Source organism: Chelonia mydas, chromosome 2, assembly GCF_015237465.2.
Source record: "Chelonia mydas isolate rCheMyd1 chromosome 2, rCheMyd1.pri.v2, whole genome shotgun sequence".
Taxonomy (NCBI): Eukaryota; Metazoa; Chordata; order Testudines; family Cheloniidae; genus Chelonia; species Chelonia mydas.
This window is the reverse complement of record NC_057850.1, coordinates 194,529,853-194,551,512: the sequence shown is the minus strand read 5'-3', so window position 1 is coordinate 194,551,512 and position 21,660 is coordinate 194,529,853. Positions and strand designations below refer to the sequence as shown.

The following is a 21,660-nucleotide window of genomic DNA, read 5'->3' as shown; positions in this document are numbered from 1 at the left end:
ACAATCCAGCAAGATGTTTAAGCATATTCTTAGTGTCACAGACTTAATGGGAGTAATCCCATGCTTAAAGTTAAGCATTTATTCTACAGTTTTCTTGGATTGGCACCAGACTACTCTGGCAGCTGGCACAACTGAGCTCTTGGACCACTCAAGTGCTTACAGCTCAGCATGTGCTTAAATGCTTCACTGGAATGGTACCATGTTGAGAATAAGATATTGAATGGAGATCTTTGAGGCTCACTGCTAGAAACAGATAGAGCAGAGCCCACCTTTGCTGTTTCAATGTTCTTTCTCATCTCACAAGTTATTTGCTCATTCCTCCCTTCTGTTGTATGAAGAGATTTATTTTAAAAAGAAATACCACTTACATACCACTGACATGAAGATTTATAGCTAACTTCTTGAGAAAGAATATAGGTTTCAGAGTAGCAGCCGTGTTAGTCTGTATTCACAAAAAGAAAAGGAGTACTAGTGGCACCTTAGAGACTAACCAATTTATTTGAGCATAAGCTTTCGTGAGCTACAGCTCACTTCATCGTCCATTGTAGCTCACGAAAGCTTATGCTCAAATAAATTGATTAGTCTCTAAGGTGCCACTAGTACTCCTTTTCTTTTTGAGAAAGAATATAGACAGTTTTAGACTATTGTACTGCTTTTTTATTTTTCCTTTAAACTTATTTTGTGACCATGCAACCAGAAAAAAGCTCTTCTGTGCTGAAAGAAATCTGTAGAAAAAGGGAGACAATTCTGTATCTTGAACAAAAATGAAAAAATCCAAAAGAGCAGTTTTACTATTAACATTTTCATAATACTCTCATACAGTAAGTAAATGGAGTTTCTATTCATTACCGGCTGATAAATCCTATCTCTGGGATCTAAAAATAAAGTTTCATCAGTAGAACTTCCAGTAAGGTCTGGTTCTTATGGCTTTAAATTACATTCAACAAAACACGGTAGAAATTAAGGGTAGGAATGTTCAGTAAGACATTTTCAAAAGAAGAAAAACTTGCAATACATGTAGATCTGCCATATTACAGTACCACTAATCACAACTTATTACCTGATGGCTTCCTTTCTGAAAGTGACCTTTCCCCTAACCTGTGACATTTATGTCTACACTGCATCTGGAAGCAAGCCTCCCAGCTTGGGTCTGCAGACTTGTACCAATGGGGTTCAACCTAGAGGGCTAAAAACAGCTGTGTTGATGATGCTTTGATGTTTGTGGCTCGGGCTGGAGCTCAGGTTCTCAACCCTGAGAGTAGTGCAGGGGACTGTGGAGTGGCAGCAGGTGCTTGAGAGCCTGAGTTTCAGCCCAAGCCACAACATCAAAGCAATGTTAACACAGCTGTTTTTAGCCCACTTGCACGAGGCTGTGAATTTAGGCTGGGAATCTCACTCCAGATGCAATTTAAAAATAACTTTAGTCTGCTGCACCTCTCTTACTCCAAATATTGAAAGGAGTTCAAACTTACCCATGAGGCTATGGAGCTTGTCTGTGCTCATTCCAACCATAAGCCAGATAAGTATTTGCAATACCATATTGAAATACTGAATACTTGTTAGTGTTTTTAAAGCCTCTGTATAGTAATTTCTGTAACTGATAAGACTATAAGAATGGTCTTATTGTGTCAGACCAATGGTCCATCTAGTCCAGTATCCTGTCTTCCCAGAGTGCTCGGTGCCAGATGCTTCAGAAGGAATGTACAGGACAGGACAATCATTGACTGAGCCATCCCCTGTCATCCAGTCCCAGCTTCTGGGATCCGAAAAAAAGAGCATCACAGAGATACCCAGAGACCTGACTTTGGGTGGAGCAGAAGGAAGAGATATGATCCCAGAGAGGAAATCATTAGATAACAAATTTTCCATTAAGGACTCTGACCTCTACCCCAGTCAGAGACACTTGAGATGCAATGAAAAATAGGGAAATATTAAGGAGAAGGGATAGAAGTAGACAGACCCTCCCTTCCCTAAAATTAGTGGCATTAACTAGTTTGGGATCACACAAAGTTTCATCCTGTGGAAGGATGCTGCTCCAGAGAACTGGAATCCAAGCCTTTTAGCATTTTAAGGTGTTATGACGTGACCAGGCATCTGCTTTAAAGATTTCTTTCCAAAAAGCTGCTGTCAAATGTACTGAATGAACTGATTTCTTCTGGGACTGGTTTATTTGCAGCTGCACATGTCTCTGAGAATGACCATTGTGTCATCCATTTTTATCTTTATCTTTTGAATTATTCTTCCTAGCAACAGAAGAGGAGGAAGACTATAAAAGCAGATTCAGACATCTGTGAGCCAGTGTCGGCACCCAGTGACATATTGTTTGCTTCCCTGATGAAGAAGATTTTTTTATTTCAGATTTCAAATGGTTGTGAATAGTTTCATCTGAGGAAAGCCTACCTCCAATCAGCTGGAATATTTCTCGGTTCAGGGACCACTCTGAGTTGAGTGTCTGCCAATGACTTTACCAGTTCAATTGTGTGTTCTGTGTCCCTTTTATGTGGGCCATCTGGATGCAGGGTAGGTGGCACTCCTCCCAGGAAAGGATGTGTATCATCACTACAGTGTTGAGACTTGAGGTTTTTGTTCCTGCTTGCAGATTTACATATGCCACATCATGCTGACTGATTGAACCAGGACATGCTCCCCCCTCAGATCCTGAAGGGCCAGAGTGGCTGCTGTGATCATTAGAGTTAACAATTCTCTGAAGCCTCACTGACTTTGCCAATGTTCTCTTGTGTGGCTATGCTCCAGGTGAGCTCCCAATCCTGAAAGTCTTGGTGTCCATAGTAGGATTCTGGAGTTTGGATTACAAAGATAGGATCCTGCCTTCATCTGGGTATCCTACTTTCACTCACAGAGAGGTCAGATAACTCTGAATGGTATCTTTACCCATCTTTGTATCCTTTGTTGGGAATAGTTCCAGGGCTGTGAGAAGAAGCTCTTCTTGTGTGCAGGGAATAATTTCTATACATGAAACCAGAAGATCCAGGACTGCAAGTAAAGATGAATGCATGACACTTGGTTGACTGTGGAGATCAGTGTCTGGATCTTGTCATCAGGAAGACACTAGACTTATTTAATGTATCCTACTCCCGAGGCAGGCAGCACTTACAGAAGAGATTCCTGATCCCCCCTTAAAGTTTATGAGAAACCTGCATTGCTGAAGCAACGAGTGGTCCTCTGAATTACTTCTCATGAGGAGGTCCTTGAGAATAATGCGTTGATAAGTATGCTGTCTAAGAATAGGCCTGGATGAGCGCCTATATTTTTCAACCTATTATCTCTACCAATACTGTTGTGATCCCCTTGGGATTGAACAGCAGATCAAAAGTTAACCTATTGTATTGGTAGTGGTTATTTTAGTAGGCAAACAAGTGAAACTGTCAATGACAAGGCCTGTTTGGAACAGGCAGATAAGTTTCTCCCAAATCCAGTCATGTGAGAAAGCCTCCAAGAGAGATGCAATGCCTGTGGAAGAGAATATTTTGTTTCCATGACCCTGTAGAATTCCAGGGCTTGGCAGCTAAGCCCCTATCCTTTGTCAGGCACTTCCCAATTCTTTCTACTTGCATCTTCAAAGGAGAAAAGAAGGGGTTTGGATTGGAGATATTTGCACTTGACTTGAATCTGCTCATCCTGTTCCCTCTGCTTTACTCAATAGAGTCTACCACCTCCTTACTTTTAAATATGTCTGTGTACAGAACCTTGTCTGTTCTCTCTGGCTCAGGGTTATGATCTGGAGATAAGAGTTCTGCTTCTTTGGGAGGGGAACTGGATCTTATGGTAGGTACTGGGGATCTGGAAACATTTGGAACTTTTTGGTGGCATTGGGTGGTTTATTCCCTATCGGGCCACCTTTCTTTTCTTATTGGGGGATCTTTTGGGTCTTAGCCTGTGTGTGAGGGTCTTGAGCCTCTGTGCTATTAATTGGCTAACACATAAATGGAGAGGAAGCACAGGGACACTCCTACAGAAAGAGCCCAGATCTTCCTCTTGGGAAGAAGAAGAGTCTGAAAGAATGGCAGATTCCTTGCCCAATTATTACTCACTTATGAATGTGGAATGGGAACCTAGAACTTTTTTTTTCTTTTGAAGGTGGACTGAACCAGGGGAAAGGGTTGAGGAATATTTTGATTTATCCCTGAAAAATAGGTAAGGATGGGTCCAAACGGTCATGTCCCAAGTTCTGAAGATGACTGATCTGAACTTGTGGAGGTGCATGGGGAGAAGTCTTGGATGGAATGTGAGGGTGTGGAAGGTCCAACAAACCATCCAGACTCTGAGCCTCTTCCCCTTACAGAGTGAGAGTTTTCAGGCTGGGGGCAGTCCCCTTCACCTTGGATCATTTAGTTGGGGATGAGGTGGGGGATAAATAGTGAAAATAACCTTTGTTTTTAAAAGCTAGGATTGCAAGGGATAAGACAGCAACACTGAACTGCCACAATTGTTTATGCTACTGGAGGTAACAGATTTTGGAGCAAGAGCAGAAGAGGTACAGCCAAGCCATATGGACAATGCAGACGTGCCTCTGGTATTTAAAGGAAAAATAGTGCAGCCAAATTATCTAGTACTGGTAGAGGCAATAGGATCTAGAAACTATATTGCGCCCATTAAAGATGGTGGATCAGTCCTACCCTCACTTATACCCTGTGCAGCACCACTGAAATTAGTAAACTGCAGGAACGGAACTGAGGGGAGAATCTGACCCACCATGTATAAAGTACCAAGTAATTGCATCTGTGTACAGTACCCTACATCCTCATCTACTATGGATCCACAGTCTAAAATCATTATGTTTCATTTATGCGTAAATTAATACACACAGAAAAGACTCTCTCATTGCACATCCAGCATAGACTAATACATACTTTTTAGACTAATACAAAATAGTCAACTTACATCAGAATTAAATCTCAGCTGGCAAATGTTGCATGATATGATTTGCTTTCTTCGATGAGGAAGAGGAACCCCAAATGTATGATTTATAACAGCTTTCTGAATTGGGTCCATCTGTAAAGAGAGAAAGAGAAAAATAAAAGCTTTTCTGTTCCATTGGAAGGTTGCCTATGCCACTTATGGTATTAAACAGAATCTGTCCAGTGCCAATCCACGGCAAATATTATTCATTTGGTGACAGTACATTTCTCCCTTTCTTTTTCTATTATTATTATTATTTCTGCTTTTTACTGACCATGTAATTCGTAACCTTGAAAAGCATTTTTTGGCTACTATTCATTTCTATCACACTGCAGTGAAGAAAGCTGAGTCAGTTAACATTGAACATGTTTACCTAGCAACATGCTAATTTCTGTTTTTACTTTAAGAAAACAGCAGCATAAAAATAATACGATTGTAAAAAAATAAAATACGAACCTGGGGAAAAGAAAAAAAGAAAGGGAGTATGAAGTGAAATGTGAATGAGGATGTATAAACAACTCCATACAGTATGGCGCTTAGCTGGCTTTGCATCATGGCAGGATTCCCAAGTATTATGAAAATCTTCAACCTTGTCCTAGGTTCCAGAAATTAGTCTTTTAGATGAGGCAATTTCTGTCAGAGTCAGGGTAAATTCCAAATCATCCTTCAAGTATCTGAAGATTATTTCTCAGCCAATTAAATAAACCTATTTTCAACCATTTTATCCCTCCTTTAGAGAACACTTCTCTAGGTCAAATCCTGCTCCCCAGCACAAAGTCTGAGTAAATGGGCTTTACACAAAGAATTTCAACAGGGGTTAGAGGGGAATGATATCCTCCCTGCCCCCTCCAGGCTGTGGAGTGCAGTGTAGCATTAAATTCATGGCTGTATGAGCAGCTACCGTACTTACACTCCTCCCGTGCCAGTCGATTCTTATCCTCACTAGCTGTACTCTAGCTTTTCCCCTTCCACCAACTGTCTCTCCAAAACCCCTCACAATCCTCCTTACACACTCACCATGGAAGCATGGGTCTAATGCAGTCATACTATCAGGGAACCTCTCTGGTCACTGCTGCTCTTTGAGCCCTCCCAAAGGAGGAATCACCATTGTGGAGGGTGCTTTGCCAGAAAGGCAAAATAGGCCTTATTATCTTTCTTGGACAATCTTCATGAGGCCAGAATGGGATAATGTGTACCTGTAACCCACACACCTCCTGGGTGTGGTGCTCTGTCCCATCTAGTGGCACCAAGACCACTGAAAGATTAATGAGTCTGATCTACAGCCTTAGCTAAAGATCATATGGCTTTTAGCTCATGCAGTAGCGACTCATACTTTTAGCTCCAGAGGTCCCAGGTTTGATCCCGCCCACTGACGACCAGGGTCTGTTGGTGTTACACACTCCCTCAGGTTCATACTCACCCATTGTGGGCTGCCTACCAGGGCTGGATTTCTAATTAGGTACGGTAGGTGCATGCCTAGGGGCGTTGGCATTCTAGGGGCACTTAACAGTTAAAAGTGGGTTAAAAGTTTCATTTTTTTATGGAAAACATGAAGGTCAGCTGTAGGCGGCATGGGGGACTGAAGATGCTGTGCCTAGGGGCACATAAGGTGTAAATCCGGTTCTGCTGCCTGCAGTCCATCTTCTTCCTCAATGCGTAAACCAAACCCTCTCCATAATCCAGGAAAAGCGCAGAGGCTGCTAATGTAAAGGCAGGTGAATGCCTCTTTCCCATATAAGTGGTGAGAACTTTGAGCAAAGTAATCTCTATGCATGTTGATCAGGGGAACTAGTTGGATCATGGTTTTGGTGCCATGGTTAGATCCAATAAGTAGCCTATTTTATGGTTCTATTTCAGCAATGGCCAAACTTTCATGAAAATCATCATTCCGGGGGAAAGGTTGCAGAAAACATGGCAAGATGGCTGGTCCTGTAAGAAATCTATCATTTAAATTGCACCAACAGAGATTTAGGTTAGACATTAGGAAAATCTACCTAGTTGTAAGGGTAGCAGAAAGCACTGCAACAGATTACCTAGGGAGGTTGTGGAATCTCTGTCGTTGGAGGTTTTTAAGAACAGGTTAGATAAACACCTATCAGGGATGGTCTAAAGAATATTTAATCCTGCCTCAGTGCATGGGACAGAACTAGATGACCTATTGAACTTCCTTCCAGTCATACATTTCTCTGATTCCATGATTTAGGGCCAAAATCTCACAAAAACTGTTCGTGAAATTTCAGCACCAATGCTAAAATAAACTTTCACAAACCTCCAGGTTAAAGTTGTCATGACTCTTCCTCTTTTGACAATAACCATTTGATAATTATATGTTTTAAAATTTTAAAATAGCTTTATAATAATTCATGAGCCACTCATTTAAGCAACAGGTAATCTTTATTTTTAGGCACGCTGTCACAGGGCTGTACAAAGTCATCATCTGAGTTATCCAAGCCCTAACCATGATGCATCCAACACTCAGATTGTGTAATTTTTATATTTATCTTAAAGAAATTAAATTTGTTCTGAACTAATGCCCCTATGGTTCACTTCTCATAAGGTAACATATGAGGTATTTGATAAATGCAGGATTGGTGCTTTGTCTGTGGGTAATTAATGTTTCAGGGGAATTGTAATAGTAGGGAGATGGAGCTTTTCATCTCTTCTAATATGAATCTGGAGCAGCTCAGCACTGAAACATTGTATCACGTGATGGCTATTCAATTGTTGATGTTAAATGGCTTGTGATCTTAGGCCAGCCCCTGGCGGAAAAGTGTTCAGATCATAAAAACAACACCACAAGGTGGTAAAGCTCCATGACAGGGTGTATAAACCCCACACTGGCCAAGAGAGAGTTAATGAACTGCTCTGGACTCAAGCAACCCTACCTTTCCACACCTGCCAGGCATTGCAGGGGTGGAGAGTGGGAGATGTAAAGGGAGAAGCTCAGCTCAGCTGGCAGCAGACTTTGAGGAGTGGAGAACAGATCTGCAGCCCTCGGCTCCTACAGAGGGCCTGGCTGAAGGCAAGAGCTGTTCAGGAGATCACTGCCTGTTGAGGCCGATGTTGAGAAAACACAGGCCCCCCCAGCAACAAACTATTACTTAAAAATATTACTAGAGACACTCGCCTTTGGGCACTTAACTGAGCCATGGCCTACTGGAGGTCTCTGAAAGAAGAGAATCCTTCCATGGAAAGGTGGACTCCCATGAACTCAGTTGGAGGGCTGAGTATCCCACAACCATACCCATGCTGCTGGCAGCCTGGAGATTGGAGATCAAAGGCTGGGTGAGTTCAGAAACCCATCATGTGCCCTGGGGGACCAACCCTGTTCTGCAAACAGCTTGTGTGGAAACTATCAGCTTGTGCTAGCCCTGTTAGATTTTGCTGAACAAAACCCAAACATCACATGTAATTGTACCATGCCCAGCACAACGGAGCTCTGATCTGTTTTCCACTGTAACAAATAATGTACAACAACAAGGATTAGTTTGATTATGTCAAGGACTGTAATGACAACATGCTGTAGCACAATGTGATGATCTCACACTTTGATCTAATGTGTGCGCTGCAATCTTTTCACGCTGTAACATCGTGTTTTAAAAGTCCATGCTCCAGAATGTAGTACAGAACACAGAGCAGAAGAGGGGCAGCTATGTAGGGAAAGCAAATAGCCTGGCAATTTAGGAGTCCATTCCTGGGTGGTACAGAGAGGGAAAAAGAAGAGTGATCTGCTTGTGCCACCTGACTGCCATCACTGGAGCCCATGGTCTGCTCTGGCTGATTTTACAACATTTCATTGGTGTTGAGGCTTTGGGAACTGTGGCGTAGATATGTCTATGCAAGCTGGGAATCACCCCTCCCAGCTCAAATGGAGACATAACCTTAGCCCCAAGCTAGACATGGGAACCTCTTCACACTCACCCTATCACCTCAGGTCCGATTACAAGAACTGAACAGATACACTCTTTTCTCTCTTCCAATATACCTTTTCCCCGAAAGGCTGAGATTTTTAACCCAGCACCTTAGTACTCAAAGTATGCAAACAAGAAAAATTTGCACTGCCTGAATATTTCCTGAGAATTAGAAACATATTTCCTAACCTCTAAAAGATAGTTCTTTATGTCTCTTATGCAATCACATCCTTGACTCTGCCAATGAAATCAGCCTTGAGTACTTGTTCTCCCACAAATATCTCCATGCTTTCTTCCACGCTGCCTCTTATGTCTGGATTGCTCTTCCTGACCTAATCTTTAATTCAGATCCCTCCGCAAGACTCACTTTTGTTGAGACACCTTCAGGAAATCAACCTAACAATGACTAGGCTAAACAGCATTTGGGGGATAACTTATCTATTAAAAAACAAAAAGACTGATGATTTATGTGATCACTCCATTCCATGTCTATCCTATTTTTTGTACTATTCTGATTAAAATTAAATTGTGATCTCTTCTCAGTAATGATTGTTTCTATCTATTTGTTTATTCTGTTCCTAGCGTAATACAGTCTGACCATCATTGGTGGCTCTGGGTCTTACCGCAATAAAAATAACTATTCCCTGAAATCTCTTGTCTTTTTGAGTTCCATAACTTCTATCCTTTAATCAATAACATTTTAAATAAAGTTGGACCTGGAATACCAAAATAAACATTAGTATCAATTTTTGAAACACATAATCCACAGGCGCATTAAAGAAATTAATTTCATCTGCCAACAGGAACAGATCACAATCAGTGGTTTAACAAGCAAACTGCATTGAGACTCTCAGATTCTCAAGTGGATTAGATGGTTTGTCTGCAACTTTAGATGCCTCATATATGGCCACAAGTTCTGTGACATCAGCTGGGAATTACTGATCATCCAGTTAGTTTCTCCAATATGAAATGTTTTGTAATGATGGACCTTGATCTGTTCTCTCTACCTGTCCTTTGCCTCAGTTTCTTCTCTCTCTCTTCTTCTTCCTCCTTTGTCCCTCTCTCCCCAACCATTCCCTCCCCCTCACCCCCTCCTTCTCCCACACTATGAACTGGCCCTCTGACTCTCTACATAGCTGGGTGATGACACCAGAACTTGGTTCAGCTGCTATAGTACTTATGCTCGTTTCACAGATGATGGCCTAGACTCTCAGCATTAACACACCCAGGCTGTAAACTAGCCACAGAAGCACTACAGTTTTCATATGATATCAGGGAGCCAACCATCCAGGAAATAAGCACTTAAAGTTCAGTACAAAAGCTGCTTCAATGGCCACTAGACTAGAACAACTAATTTCTCAAGGATTTGGGTTTATCCACCTCTGTGGTAAGGATGCTTACTCGAAAGGGGCTTGGATTTCTGGTGGAACTAATGTCTGCCCATTAGGTTTAACAAGTTTTCAGCACATAACTTTTGCAAGCAGTAGGTTTTTGGTTGGGTGGCTGTTTATTTTTTTGGGGGAAAGGGTGTGGATAGAGGATCAAATGTTCTCTGCAGATTTACTCTTCTTTTCCTGCTGATAAAGAAATATATGCCTGCATATTTCCCTACTTTTTTGTATAGATTTGTACTTCTCCTACTCACTACAGAACATGGCCTTATGATTTGTGCTTGTAGTGCTATAAGCAAAGCTCTCTGGATAACCTTCAAGGTGATTAAGGAAAGCTGGTTCAAATGCAGGAATCCTTTCTCTGCCAATTGCTCTTTGACACAGCAAGTCAGAATTACTTTTCGCAATATGACTCCATAAACCCGGCTCCTGATAAAGTCAGAGCAGACAACCATAAGCGAGAGTGAGAATGACGGAGTGATATTTGGCGTTATTATTTTTTCCTAGAGATCTCATTTGGGAATTGCTGCCAATGCACAAATTTAAAAAAAAAAAATTCAAAAGCATCAGAGAAGCACCCAAAAGTTTATTGTAGGAAGGCAGAGAGAATCATATACATTTTTGAGTGCTGCTTGATGGGAACTGGGGACTGACTGACACTGGAAGGCAGAAGCTTGTGGGGCCTGTAGGGATCACACAGATGGATGGAGATAGTCAACTCTCAGAGGGATCTAGGGAGGAGGGTTGTAGGCAAGTTTGAGGGGAGCAATAGCCTCACAATGTTTAGAGAAGCAGATGAGAATTTAGATGCTTAATGGAACTCTATTCAGGTTCACTGATTGCTACTATTTATACATGCAAATTGTATTTTACATGTTTTAAATTCATTTATGTGTAATATATGCTTTTATTTGAAAGAGGCACTGTCAAGATAACAGGTTTCAGAGTAGCAGCCATGTTAGTCTGTATTCGCAAAAAGAAAAGGAGTACTAGTGGCACCTTAGAGACTAACCAATTTATTTGAGCATAAGCTTTCGTGAGCTACAGCTCACTTCATCGGATGCATTCCTCTCTGTATGAGTTTTTTCATGAAGTTGATAGATTTCCACTATCTATCAACTTCATGAAAAACCTCATACAGAAAGGAATGCATCCGATGAAGTGAGCTGTAGCTCACGAAAGCTTATGCTCAAATAAATTGGTTAGTCTCTAAGGTGCCACTAGTACTCCTTTTCTTTTTGACAAGATAATTATTTGATAAAATCTGGTTTACTGTTCTACTAATGCTATGTTATTATAGTTTGCTTTATTTTTTCTATTTAGGATGCGGGGTTGGAGGTGTGAGGTAGGGAGATACTGCAATTCACATAGGAATAGATTATGATTCTGCTTTTGAGGCTATGTTGGAGGGTACGATATTTTAAGATGCCCCCTTACTCTCCCTTGCGCTGGCTTCCTGGATTGCGGGTTGCAGCATGGGGAGGAAAGCAGCCTCGATATGTAGAGTATGTCCCAACCCCCACATTGCTGGCTGGGATGGAGAAGGGGTGGAGCTTTTTCTCTCCTCCTTCACACATACAAACATGCTATCAGGGGCATGCTGGGGTCGGGGAAGTACTCTGCACTAGATCTAGATCCGGTACCAGTTATTTCCCCCTAGAAGCATGGAGGAACCTGGAAGGCTGACCGTGACTTTCAGAGTCACAATGTGACATCTGGTCTGCTCCTGGGACAGTGTACTGCTCAGGGCTGGTGGCAAAGCCATGATGGAACTCTTAGCTCTGGCTACGAGGCGGGAAAATTTCACGTTCCAATCCTAGTTACTTTTCCTTTTTGATACCCAAGTACTAGTACAATGTTTTTTTGTTTGTGTTTTTAATTAGTTAGATACAAGCTTGTGGGGTTTTTTCATTGTTTTTAAATTACAATATATTTCTATTCTTTGGTCAAATACTGTATTCCTTCTTCAAGACTCAGTCATGTTAAACTTACATTGGTAGCTTTGGTAACTGCCTGAGTTAATGTTCAGTATAGATGGCAGACGTTGGCCCCTTATTTAGTTTTGTTAACCCAAACTCTCCCTTTTCCATTAATTTATTGTTAAGCAAAGTCCACATTTTGAATCTAACCACTTGACAATGTCCCTCTCAATGATTTTAAGCAACTATTCTAGAGCTACCATAGCTGTTGTCCCTATTGGGCCTCTCTAGCCAACTCTCTGTGTGGGGTCTTGTTAATGACAAGGATGAAATCTGGGGTGGGGAGTTTCTACATAGCAACTGTTGATACAAAATGTAATAGCCATAAGGATAATTTCTGTAAAATAGTTATTAATTGCTCTTCCTTTTTACTGAAGCCATTAACTAACAAATCTGCCAGACATATCTATTTAATCACAAACACAGAAATAATGTCCTAATTATCTGGCGACTCGTGAGAGCTGTGTGGGGAAAAAAGTTTACACCTACAAAGAATTTTGTTCTTTTTCAATTTTCCCTGTTTCAAATGGGAGGCAGAAAAAAGTAGGGTTTTTTTAAAAATTGTGTTTTGTTTTCCCCCTCAGTTTCAAGAGTTTAGCCATAAACAGAAAACAACTTTCTCCAACATCCATACCATGAGACACATGGACAGAAGAGAGGTAAGGCTTGTGACAGACTGATCAGCTGTTGCCAGAGGAGTGCAGGTTGTCTCAAAAAAACCCATCTTGTTTATGGGATAATAAAGTTGCAGCCAGTTGGCCCAAAATTGAAGATGTCCATCACCATTCCCACTGCCATTTCCATCACTGTCCCCAGTGCCATTTACAATAATGTATGTGCAATTTTCCAGGCATCGGTGGCTCTGTACGATAGGACTGGGTGAAAAGCAATTTGTTGAATTGCAAGAATATTTGCCAAATTCAGCCAGCAAAATGCTACTAAATTTCAACAGGTTTATATTGGTTTCTGGATAGTCATTTGTTTGGCTCTCTTACTGCTGCCAACATTAAAGGTCTGACATCTATACCTCCCCTTCCTATAGAAAAGTGAAAGAAATAAAAATCTTCCCCAACCCCACCACATGATTCCTTCTCAATAGCCTCCAGAGGAGGGGCTCAACACCCTGTCCCAGAAATCCAGATGAAAGAAGATCCCATCAGCAGCATCCCAGAGTAAAAGAAAGGCACAGAAAGGGGATAAGTAGGTGAATATTCATATTCTGGGATTTCCCAAATGCTAAGGCTCATGAATATTAATATCAAACAAATCTAAATATCAACCTATTCACCCATGCCTATTGTATTGGTATCCATTTTTGACCCAAGCAGCTAGTCAAAGTTCATGGTATTGTCAGTGGGAGCAGAAATTAACCATGGAGTCTGGTGTTTCCTTTGATGGAATCTTGTTTATTACAAGGCAGTTACAAAGTCCTGCTTCTCCAAAAGCAGGAGGGACCAAAATCAAAACAGCAGTTTCTTAGCTTACAGGTCCATGCTTGGTTCAGCCATCACCCTTGACCAAGACATCTCTCTAGGGTCTCACCATGCTTACAGACTTCTGTTTGGCTTTCATGCTCTGGCCCTAAGTTTCTCTCATTCTGTGTGTTCTGCCTTCCTACACCCACCTCCATCCTTACCCAAATGGTACTCAGAAAAAACCCTCTGCCCACTCAATCTGAAACTCCTGTGTGGGTTCACAACCTCTTTTGTCTTAGCTGGGGGGCTTGTGATTAACATATCCTGCCAGTTGTGTTAATGGACGAGTGTGTTCACACCCAATGTAAAAAGGGCTTATGATCGATGCTGTCACCAGTGCCTCTCCGTGTAACAGTATGTTATAGTGTGACTCACTTCTGCCTGCCTTACAGTACTGCCAACTCTCATGATTTTATCACTAGTGTCACGATAGTTGGTGACCTTCTTATAGCTTCATTTCCTGGAGCCATGCCGGTATGTGCAAAGCTCAGCTTTCATTTAAAACAGGATTCTAGATCTCACAGTGGCAGAGAAAGGTTTGAAAAAGTTATTTGTAAAGGCTGGGCAATAAAGAGCAATAAAAAGAACCAACCGTTATTTCTTAATTATTGTGATTCTTAAGTCAGTGGGCCTGACACCCAAGTTCTGAATGCTTGAATTTGGCAATATTGTCTGCATTGCACTCTAAAATAAGAATAAACAGATCTAGCTCAGAAGATGAAGATAATGCACATGTTCAAAGATTGTTAAAAATAATGTTTACTTAAAATAAGGCCCCAAACCACCAGATAAAAGTTAAGTAAAAGCATATTTTACCTCAAAGCCAAACAAATTAGCTGCAGAGCTAATTGTGTTCTAAAACTGGCTACTGCAAGACAGAACCAGTCCATTGTCCCCCATTACTGCTCTTTCAGTGCCAGTTTTAGAAGCACACCTAAAAATAATTGCTACCCCCTTCTCCAACTGCTGTAATTTTTTCCCTTTCTGCAACAGAATGACTACTCTCTATTTCTCACTTGAGTTTACATATGTTATGTTTCATATAATTCCTTCCCATTAATCGTGATTTCACATGAAGCTTGAATTGTTCAGAAATTTTAATACTCCAGAAATGCTCAATTTCTGAGAAGAGTTGGTAGAAGAGAAAACTGGCAAACCAGAAAAGTAGTAGTTGTGTCCAGTAACTACAGTCTAACACTAAATACCTGGAGAAACAAGATCTCAAGAAAAACTCGCTATAGATTAGGTTCCTTTAGTGGTAAACACAATGCCACAGTAAAACAAATCACCATCCATAATACTCCCCACTGTATTTGCCACTGAATGCATCCGATGAAGTGAGCTGTAGCTCACGAAAGCTTATGCTCAAATAAATTTGTTAGTCACTAAGGTGCCACAAGTATTCCTTTTCTTTTTACTAGAGCTAGAATTACTGGAATCTGAAAGTGAAGTCAATGCCATGGCTTCATATAATCTCCTGTGACTTCTCACAACCAAGTTGCTGTTAGAATGCATGATAATTACAGTGTAAATAACCTTAAGGGATTGATTTTTTTTTAAAGGCCTCCAATTTTGTGTGCAATTTTGCACCATCAATTAATGGCAAGTGCAAAAATGCAGGGACAAATGCCACCTTGCCCCATTGTAATCTCTTAATCATGAAAGTTTATGCTCAAATAAATTTGTTAGTCTCTAAGGTGCCACAAGTCCTCCTTTTCTTTTTGCAGATACAGACTAACACGGCTGCTACTCTCAAACCTGTCATTAATACATTATTGTGATTGTAAATCACTTTTTTATACCTCTAAATGAAAAATTTATGCCCACAAATGAATTATGGCCAAAGTTTAATTCCAGGTACAAAACTGCATAGCAAAAATTGAAAACTCAGTTTAGGGGGCCCCCTTAAGAATTCATTTCTATTAGGGCTGCCGATTAATCACAGTTAACTCATGAGATTAACTCAAAAAATTAATCATGACTAAAAAAATTAATCGTGATTAATCGCACTTTGAATCGCATGGTTAAACTATAGAATGCCAATTGAAATGTAATATTTTGATGCTTTTCTATATTTTCAAATACATTGATTTCAATTACAACACAAAATACAAATTACAGAGTGGTAGCCGTGTTAGTCTGTATCAGCAAAAAAAACCGAGGAGAACTTGTGGCACCTTAGTGGTGCCACTAAAGTGGGTTTTAGCCCACAAAAGCTTATGTCCAAATAAATTTGTTAGTCTCTAAGGTGCCACAAGTACTCCCCATTTGTTTGGGGTTTTTTTTACACAATACAAAGTGTATAGTGCTCAATTTATATTATTTTTATTATAAATATCTGCACTGTAAAAATGATAAATAATATTTTTCAGTTCATCTCATACAAGTATTGAAGGACAATTTCTTTATTGTGAAAGTGCAACTTACAAATGTAGATTTTTTTGGTTACATAATGCACTCAAAAAACAAAGCAATGTAAAACTTTAGAAACTACAAGTCCACTCAGTCCTACTTCATGTTCAGCAAATCGCTCAGACAAACAAGTTTGTTTACATTTATGGGGCATAATGCTGCCCGCTTATTTACAATGTCACCTGAAAGCGAGAACAGGCATTTGCATGGCACTTTTGTAGCCAGCATTGCAAGATATTTACATGCCAGACATGATAAACATTCGTATGCCCCTTCATGCTTCAGCCACCATTCCAGAGGACATGTTTTCGTGGTGATGACACTCATTAAAAAAATAATGCAGTAATTAAATTTATGACTGAACTCCTTGGGGGAGAATGTATGTCTCCTGCTCTGTTTTACCCACATTCTGCCATATATTTCATGTTATAGCAATCTCATGTTATAGCAATGACCCAGCACATGTTGTTCATTTTAAGAACACTTTCATTCAAATTTAACAAAACACAAAGGTACCAATGTGAGATTTCTAAAGATAGCTATAGCACTTGATCTAAGGTTTAAGAATCTGAAGTTTCTTTCAATATCTGAGAGGAATGAGGTGTGGAGCATGCTTTAAGAAGTCTTAAAAGAGCAAAAGTTCAATGTGGAAACTGCAGAGCTGAACCACCAAAAAAGAAAATCAACCTTCTGCTGGTGGCATCTGACTCAGATGATAAAAATGAACATGCATTGGTCCACACTGCTTTGGATCATTATGGAGCAGAACCTATTGTCAGCATGGACACATGTCCACTGGAAGGGTGGCTGAAGCATGAAGGGACATAAGAATCTTTAGCACACCTGGCATGTAAATATCTTGCAACGCTGGCTACAACAATGCCATGCAAACAACTGTTGTCACTTTCAGGTGTTATTGTAACAAGAAGCAGGCAGCATTATCTCCTGAAAAAGTAAATAAACTTGTTTGTCTGAGCGATTGCCTGAACAAGTAGGACTGAGTGGACTTGTAGGCGCTAAAGTTTTACACTGTTTTATTTTTGAGTGTAGTTACTTTTTGTAAATAATTCTACATTTGTAAGTTCAACTTTCATGATAAAGAGATTGTATTACAGTACTTGTATGAGGTGAATTGAAAAATACTATTTCTTTTGTTTTTTACTGTGCAAATATTTGTAATCCAAAATAATATAAAATGAGCACTGCACACTTTGTATTGTGTGTGGTAATTGAAATCAATACATTTGAAAATGTAGAAAACATCCACAAATATTTAAATAAATGGTATTCTATTATTCTTTAACAGTGCAATTAATCGCGCGATTAATCACGATTAATTTTTTTAACCACGCGATTAATCACGCTTAGTTTTTTTTAATCGCTTTACAGCCCTAATTCCCTACATCCAAACCGTGACACTATAAGAATGTTGCAAATCTGGACACAGATTCCACACCCAAGCATTATACTATATAACAGAGAACATAATATTGCTACACGAAGCTATTTTCCCTCTGTCGTAAATATAAAGGGAAGGGTAAACCCCTTTAAAATCCCTCCTGGCCAGAGGAAAAATCCTCTCACCTGTAAAGGGTTAAGAAGCTAAAGGTAACCTCGCTGGCACCTGACCAAAATGACCAATGAGGAGACAAGATACTTTCAAAAGCTGGGAGGCGGGAGGAGGGAGAGAAACAAAGGGTCTGTGTCTTTCTGTATGCTGCTTTTGCCGGAGATAGACCAGGAATGGAGTCTTAGAACTTTAGTAAGTAATCTAGCTAGGTATGTGTTAGATTATGATTTCTTTAAATGGCTGAGAAAAGAACTGTGCTGAATAGAATGACTATTCCTGTCTGTGTGTCTTTTTTGTAACTTAAGGTTTTGCCTAGAGGGATTCTCTATGTTTTGAATCTAATTACCCTGTAAGGTATCTACCATCCTGATTTTACAGAGGTGATTTCTTTACTTCTATTAGAAGTCTTCTTGTAAGAAGTCTGAATGCTTTTTCATTGTTCTCAGATCCAAGGGTTTGGGTCTGTGGTCACCTATGCAAATTGGTGAGGATTTTTACCAAACCTTCCCCAGGAAGTGGGGTGCAAGGGTTGGGAGGATTTTGGGGGGAAAGACGTGTCCAAACTACGTTTCCCAGTAAACCCAGTTAGAGTTTGGTGGTGGCAGTGGAGATCCAGGGACAAAAGATAAAATTAATTTGTACCTTGGAGAAGTTTTAACCTAAGCTGGTGAAAGTAAGCTTAGGAGGTTTTCTTGCAGGTCCCCACATCTGTACCCTAGAGTTCAGAGTGGGGGAGGAACCTTGACACCCTCAAAACCAATAACTTGGTGGACTTCATGTACTTTGAAAACTGCATGGCTGATATACACTGCACAGTTCAGAACATGGGACAACTCTCCATGTTGTTTCTGAGACACATGGAAAGGGTGGGGATGCAGTTACTGCAACTGAGCTAGAACCTCAATTGGTATAAATCAGCATAGCTCAGGGATCTGGCCCTGAATGCATTTGACATTCATTACTTATCTGTGGATGTACACTATCAATCTGGTTAATTTCCTGAGTGTTACCTTCGCCTGGGGGTGGGGCGAAGGACATAAATACATGTATAAAATATGTATAAAATTCAAAATAAATTATTGTGCCCTCTTAGAGAACTTAGCAAAACAAATAAATAAAAAAGAAAGATGCTCAAATAATTTGCTTTTATGTGCAACTGGAAAACTCTGATATCAGATGTATAAAATGTATGTTCTAGATGTGCTGTCATGCATGGCTTATCCTCTTATTGCTAATTTATTCAGTGTTGCCTCAGTCATTATGCTGAATAATTACTAGTGAATTGAAATTCAACATTAAAAGTGCAACCTTTCTTAGTGATATACCACTTCTGATCTTATCAATGAAACAGTGTAATATTGTAATGTGCTGCTTTTCATACATCTCATATAGAAACACTATTTACCTCACTTAAACAAAATGATTTAGGAGAAAAATATCTCTAGTAATTATAACCACCATCTGCAGTATTTGCCTATGGACTATTTTTTAGGAAGTAATTATTTAAAACTGGGCAGAACTCTAAAAATGAATGTCTGAAGACACAATCATTGTGCTAATTAGGCACATTAGAACAAAATGCAAGAAATCTGATGATGTTCAACAAGAACAAGTGCAGGAAGGAAGAATCCCATGTACTGCTACAGGCTGGGAACCGACTGGCTAAGCAGCAGTTCTGCAGAAAAGGACCTGGGGATTACAGTGGACAAGAAGCTGGATATAAGTCAGCAGTGTGTCCTTGTGGCCAAGAAGGCCAATGGCATATTGAGCTGTATTAGTAGGAGCATTGCCAGCAGATCAAGGGAAGTGATTATTCCCCTCTATTCGGCACTGAGAGGCCACACTTGGAGTATTGCATCCAGTTTTGGTCCCCCCACTACAGAAGGGATGTGAACAGAGAGTCCAGCGGAAGGCAACAAAAATGATTAGGGGGCTGTGGCACATGACTTAGGAGGAGAGGCTGAGGGAACTGGGGTTATTTACTCTGCAGAAGAGAAGAATGAGGGGGGATTTGATAGCAGCCTTCAACTACCTGAAGGGGGGTTCCAAAGAGGATGGATCTAGACTGTTCTCAGTGGTAGCAGATGACAGAACAAGGAACAATGATCTCAAGTTGCAGTGGGGAAAGTCTAGGTTGGATATTAGGAACCACTATTTCACTAGGAGGGTGGTGAAGCACTGGAACGGGTTACCTAGGGAGGTGGTTGAATCTCCATCCTGAGAGCTTTTTAAGGCCTGGCTTGACAAAGCCCTGGCTGGGATGATTTAGCTGGGGTTGGTCCTGCTTTGAGCAGGGGGTTGGACTAGATGACCTCTTGAGATCTCTTCCAACCCTAATCTTCTATGATTCTATGAATTGTAAAACTAGAATAAACCTGTGCACACGTGTTTGTGTATATATATTTTACATACACAAAAACTACATTAAAAGAACATTATTATGGTTACAAAATCAAGCATTTAAAAGTTAGGAAATGCTAGAATTAAGGTTGCCTGTGCAACCCTAATTTGCCCAACTTATGTGTTTGTATTATGATACGGTCTTTAATTACATCAGATGCTTTTTCCTCAGGACCCCTGCCTTATTCAGAATGGACAGTGCTCACTTAAGGAACAGCTCTTCAATATTATGTTTTTCCCTCGTTACTCAAAGTGTGGCCCTGGGCCTTATTTACTGCACACTATCCAAACCCTGCTCTGAAAACAGAATTATTAATTTGCTCCTGGGCTTTTCTATGGCACTAATCACTATAGTAAGGGAGTGTTTTACAAATATTAAATTAATGCACAACACCCCTCTGAGATGAGAGAATATTATCCCTAATTTACAGATAGGGCGCTGAAGAACAGGGAGATTAAGGTCAAAAGTATCCATTCATTTTGGATGCCCAATTTGAGATGTCAAGGACCTGATTTTTCAGAGTATTCAGTGTTATGTAGCAATTAATATGTTTAAAGCACAGCTCCCATTGACTTCAGTTGCAGCTGAGAGTACTTAGCACTTCTGCAAATCAGACAGCAGGGCATCAGATTGGGCATCCTGAAAGCGAGGAACACACAATTTGTGACCACCTGTGACAAAATTGGTTTAAGTGACTCGATTAACATCACACAGGAACTCTGTGGCACAGGCAGGGATAGAGTCCAGTTCTCAAGGGCAATATTCAACTGCCTGAACTGTGGGATCCTCCTGTCTCTTCCTGCAACTCCCTGCCTCATACACATCTTTCAATTTCTGCAAGTAATGATGCAGAGGACCTACAGACAACAGCCTCCTTCACTAGTCAATCCTGATTCATCCCCAGAGCAGATCCAAAAAACCTCTCAAACATTATCAAAACAAACCTCACACACAACTGTCCCTCTGGGGAGCAGATGCGAGAGAGAATGAAGCACCCATGATAGATGTTTGTCAGGTCATTGAATGCACGACTGAAAGGTGCTCAGATGCTACAGAGGTGAAGGCAGTATACATACATACAGAGATTCGAATAGAATGTGGTAGCTTAATTTAAGGTTCACACACAAACATCATGGTGGTTTTCTAACTATATAAGAATAAAAGAGCTCAAGCTTCAAGTACTGAAAATAATTGAGGTTTTTTTTTTTTGTAGGCACTGTGGAAAAAGTGGTATTTCAGGAGACTTAAATGAGGAGAGGCAGAGGTAATAATATTATTAAACATATAACAACTTCCTAAAACAAAGAAAGGGAGAAATGTTAAGCTTTCTGTAAAGATACCAATAAAGTTAAAATCCTAACTTTTTCAAAGTCTCATTGTTTCACAAGATCAACCAAGAATGGAGCACATATAAACTCTAGAAAACAACATAATAATAAAAAGCTAAGAGCATTTTCAAGCTTACTCTTTAAGATAGAGTCCAGAACAAAAGGTTAGCAAGCGGAATGAAGATTACATAATGCATTCCCAATAGGCTTGTTCATATGCGAATGAACTTTGAAAAACTGGACCAAATGTTATAATTGTTTTTAGTGACAGTG

General features: G+C 40.3%; 1 protein-coding gene across 5 annotated transcripts in view; it reads right to left on the bottom strand.

Annotated features, from left to right (window-relative positions):
• The window catches only part of ZNF385D (zinc finger protein 385D), a 602,760-nt gene that overhangs the window by 131,388 nt on the left and 449,712 nt on the right, over positions 1 to 21,660 (bottom strand). For all 5 annotated transcript variants that reach the window (XM_043540932.1, XM_043540933.1, XM_043540934.1 and 2 more), the window contains one exon: positions 4,903 to 5,013. In XM_043540932.1, the coding sequence (XP_043396867.1) occupies positions 4,903 to 5,013 (111 nt within the window). The remainder of the gene's footprint in view (positions 1 to 4,902; positions 5,014 to 21,660) is intronic.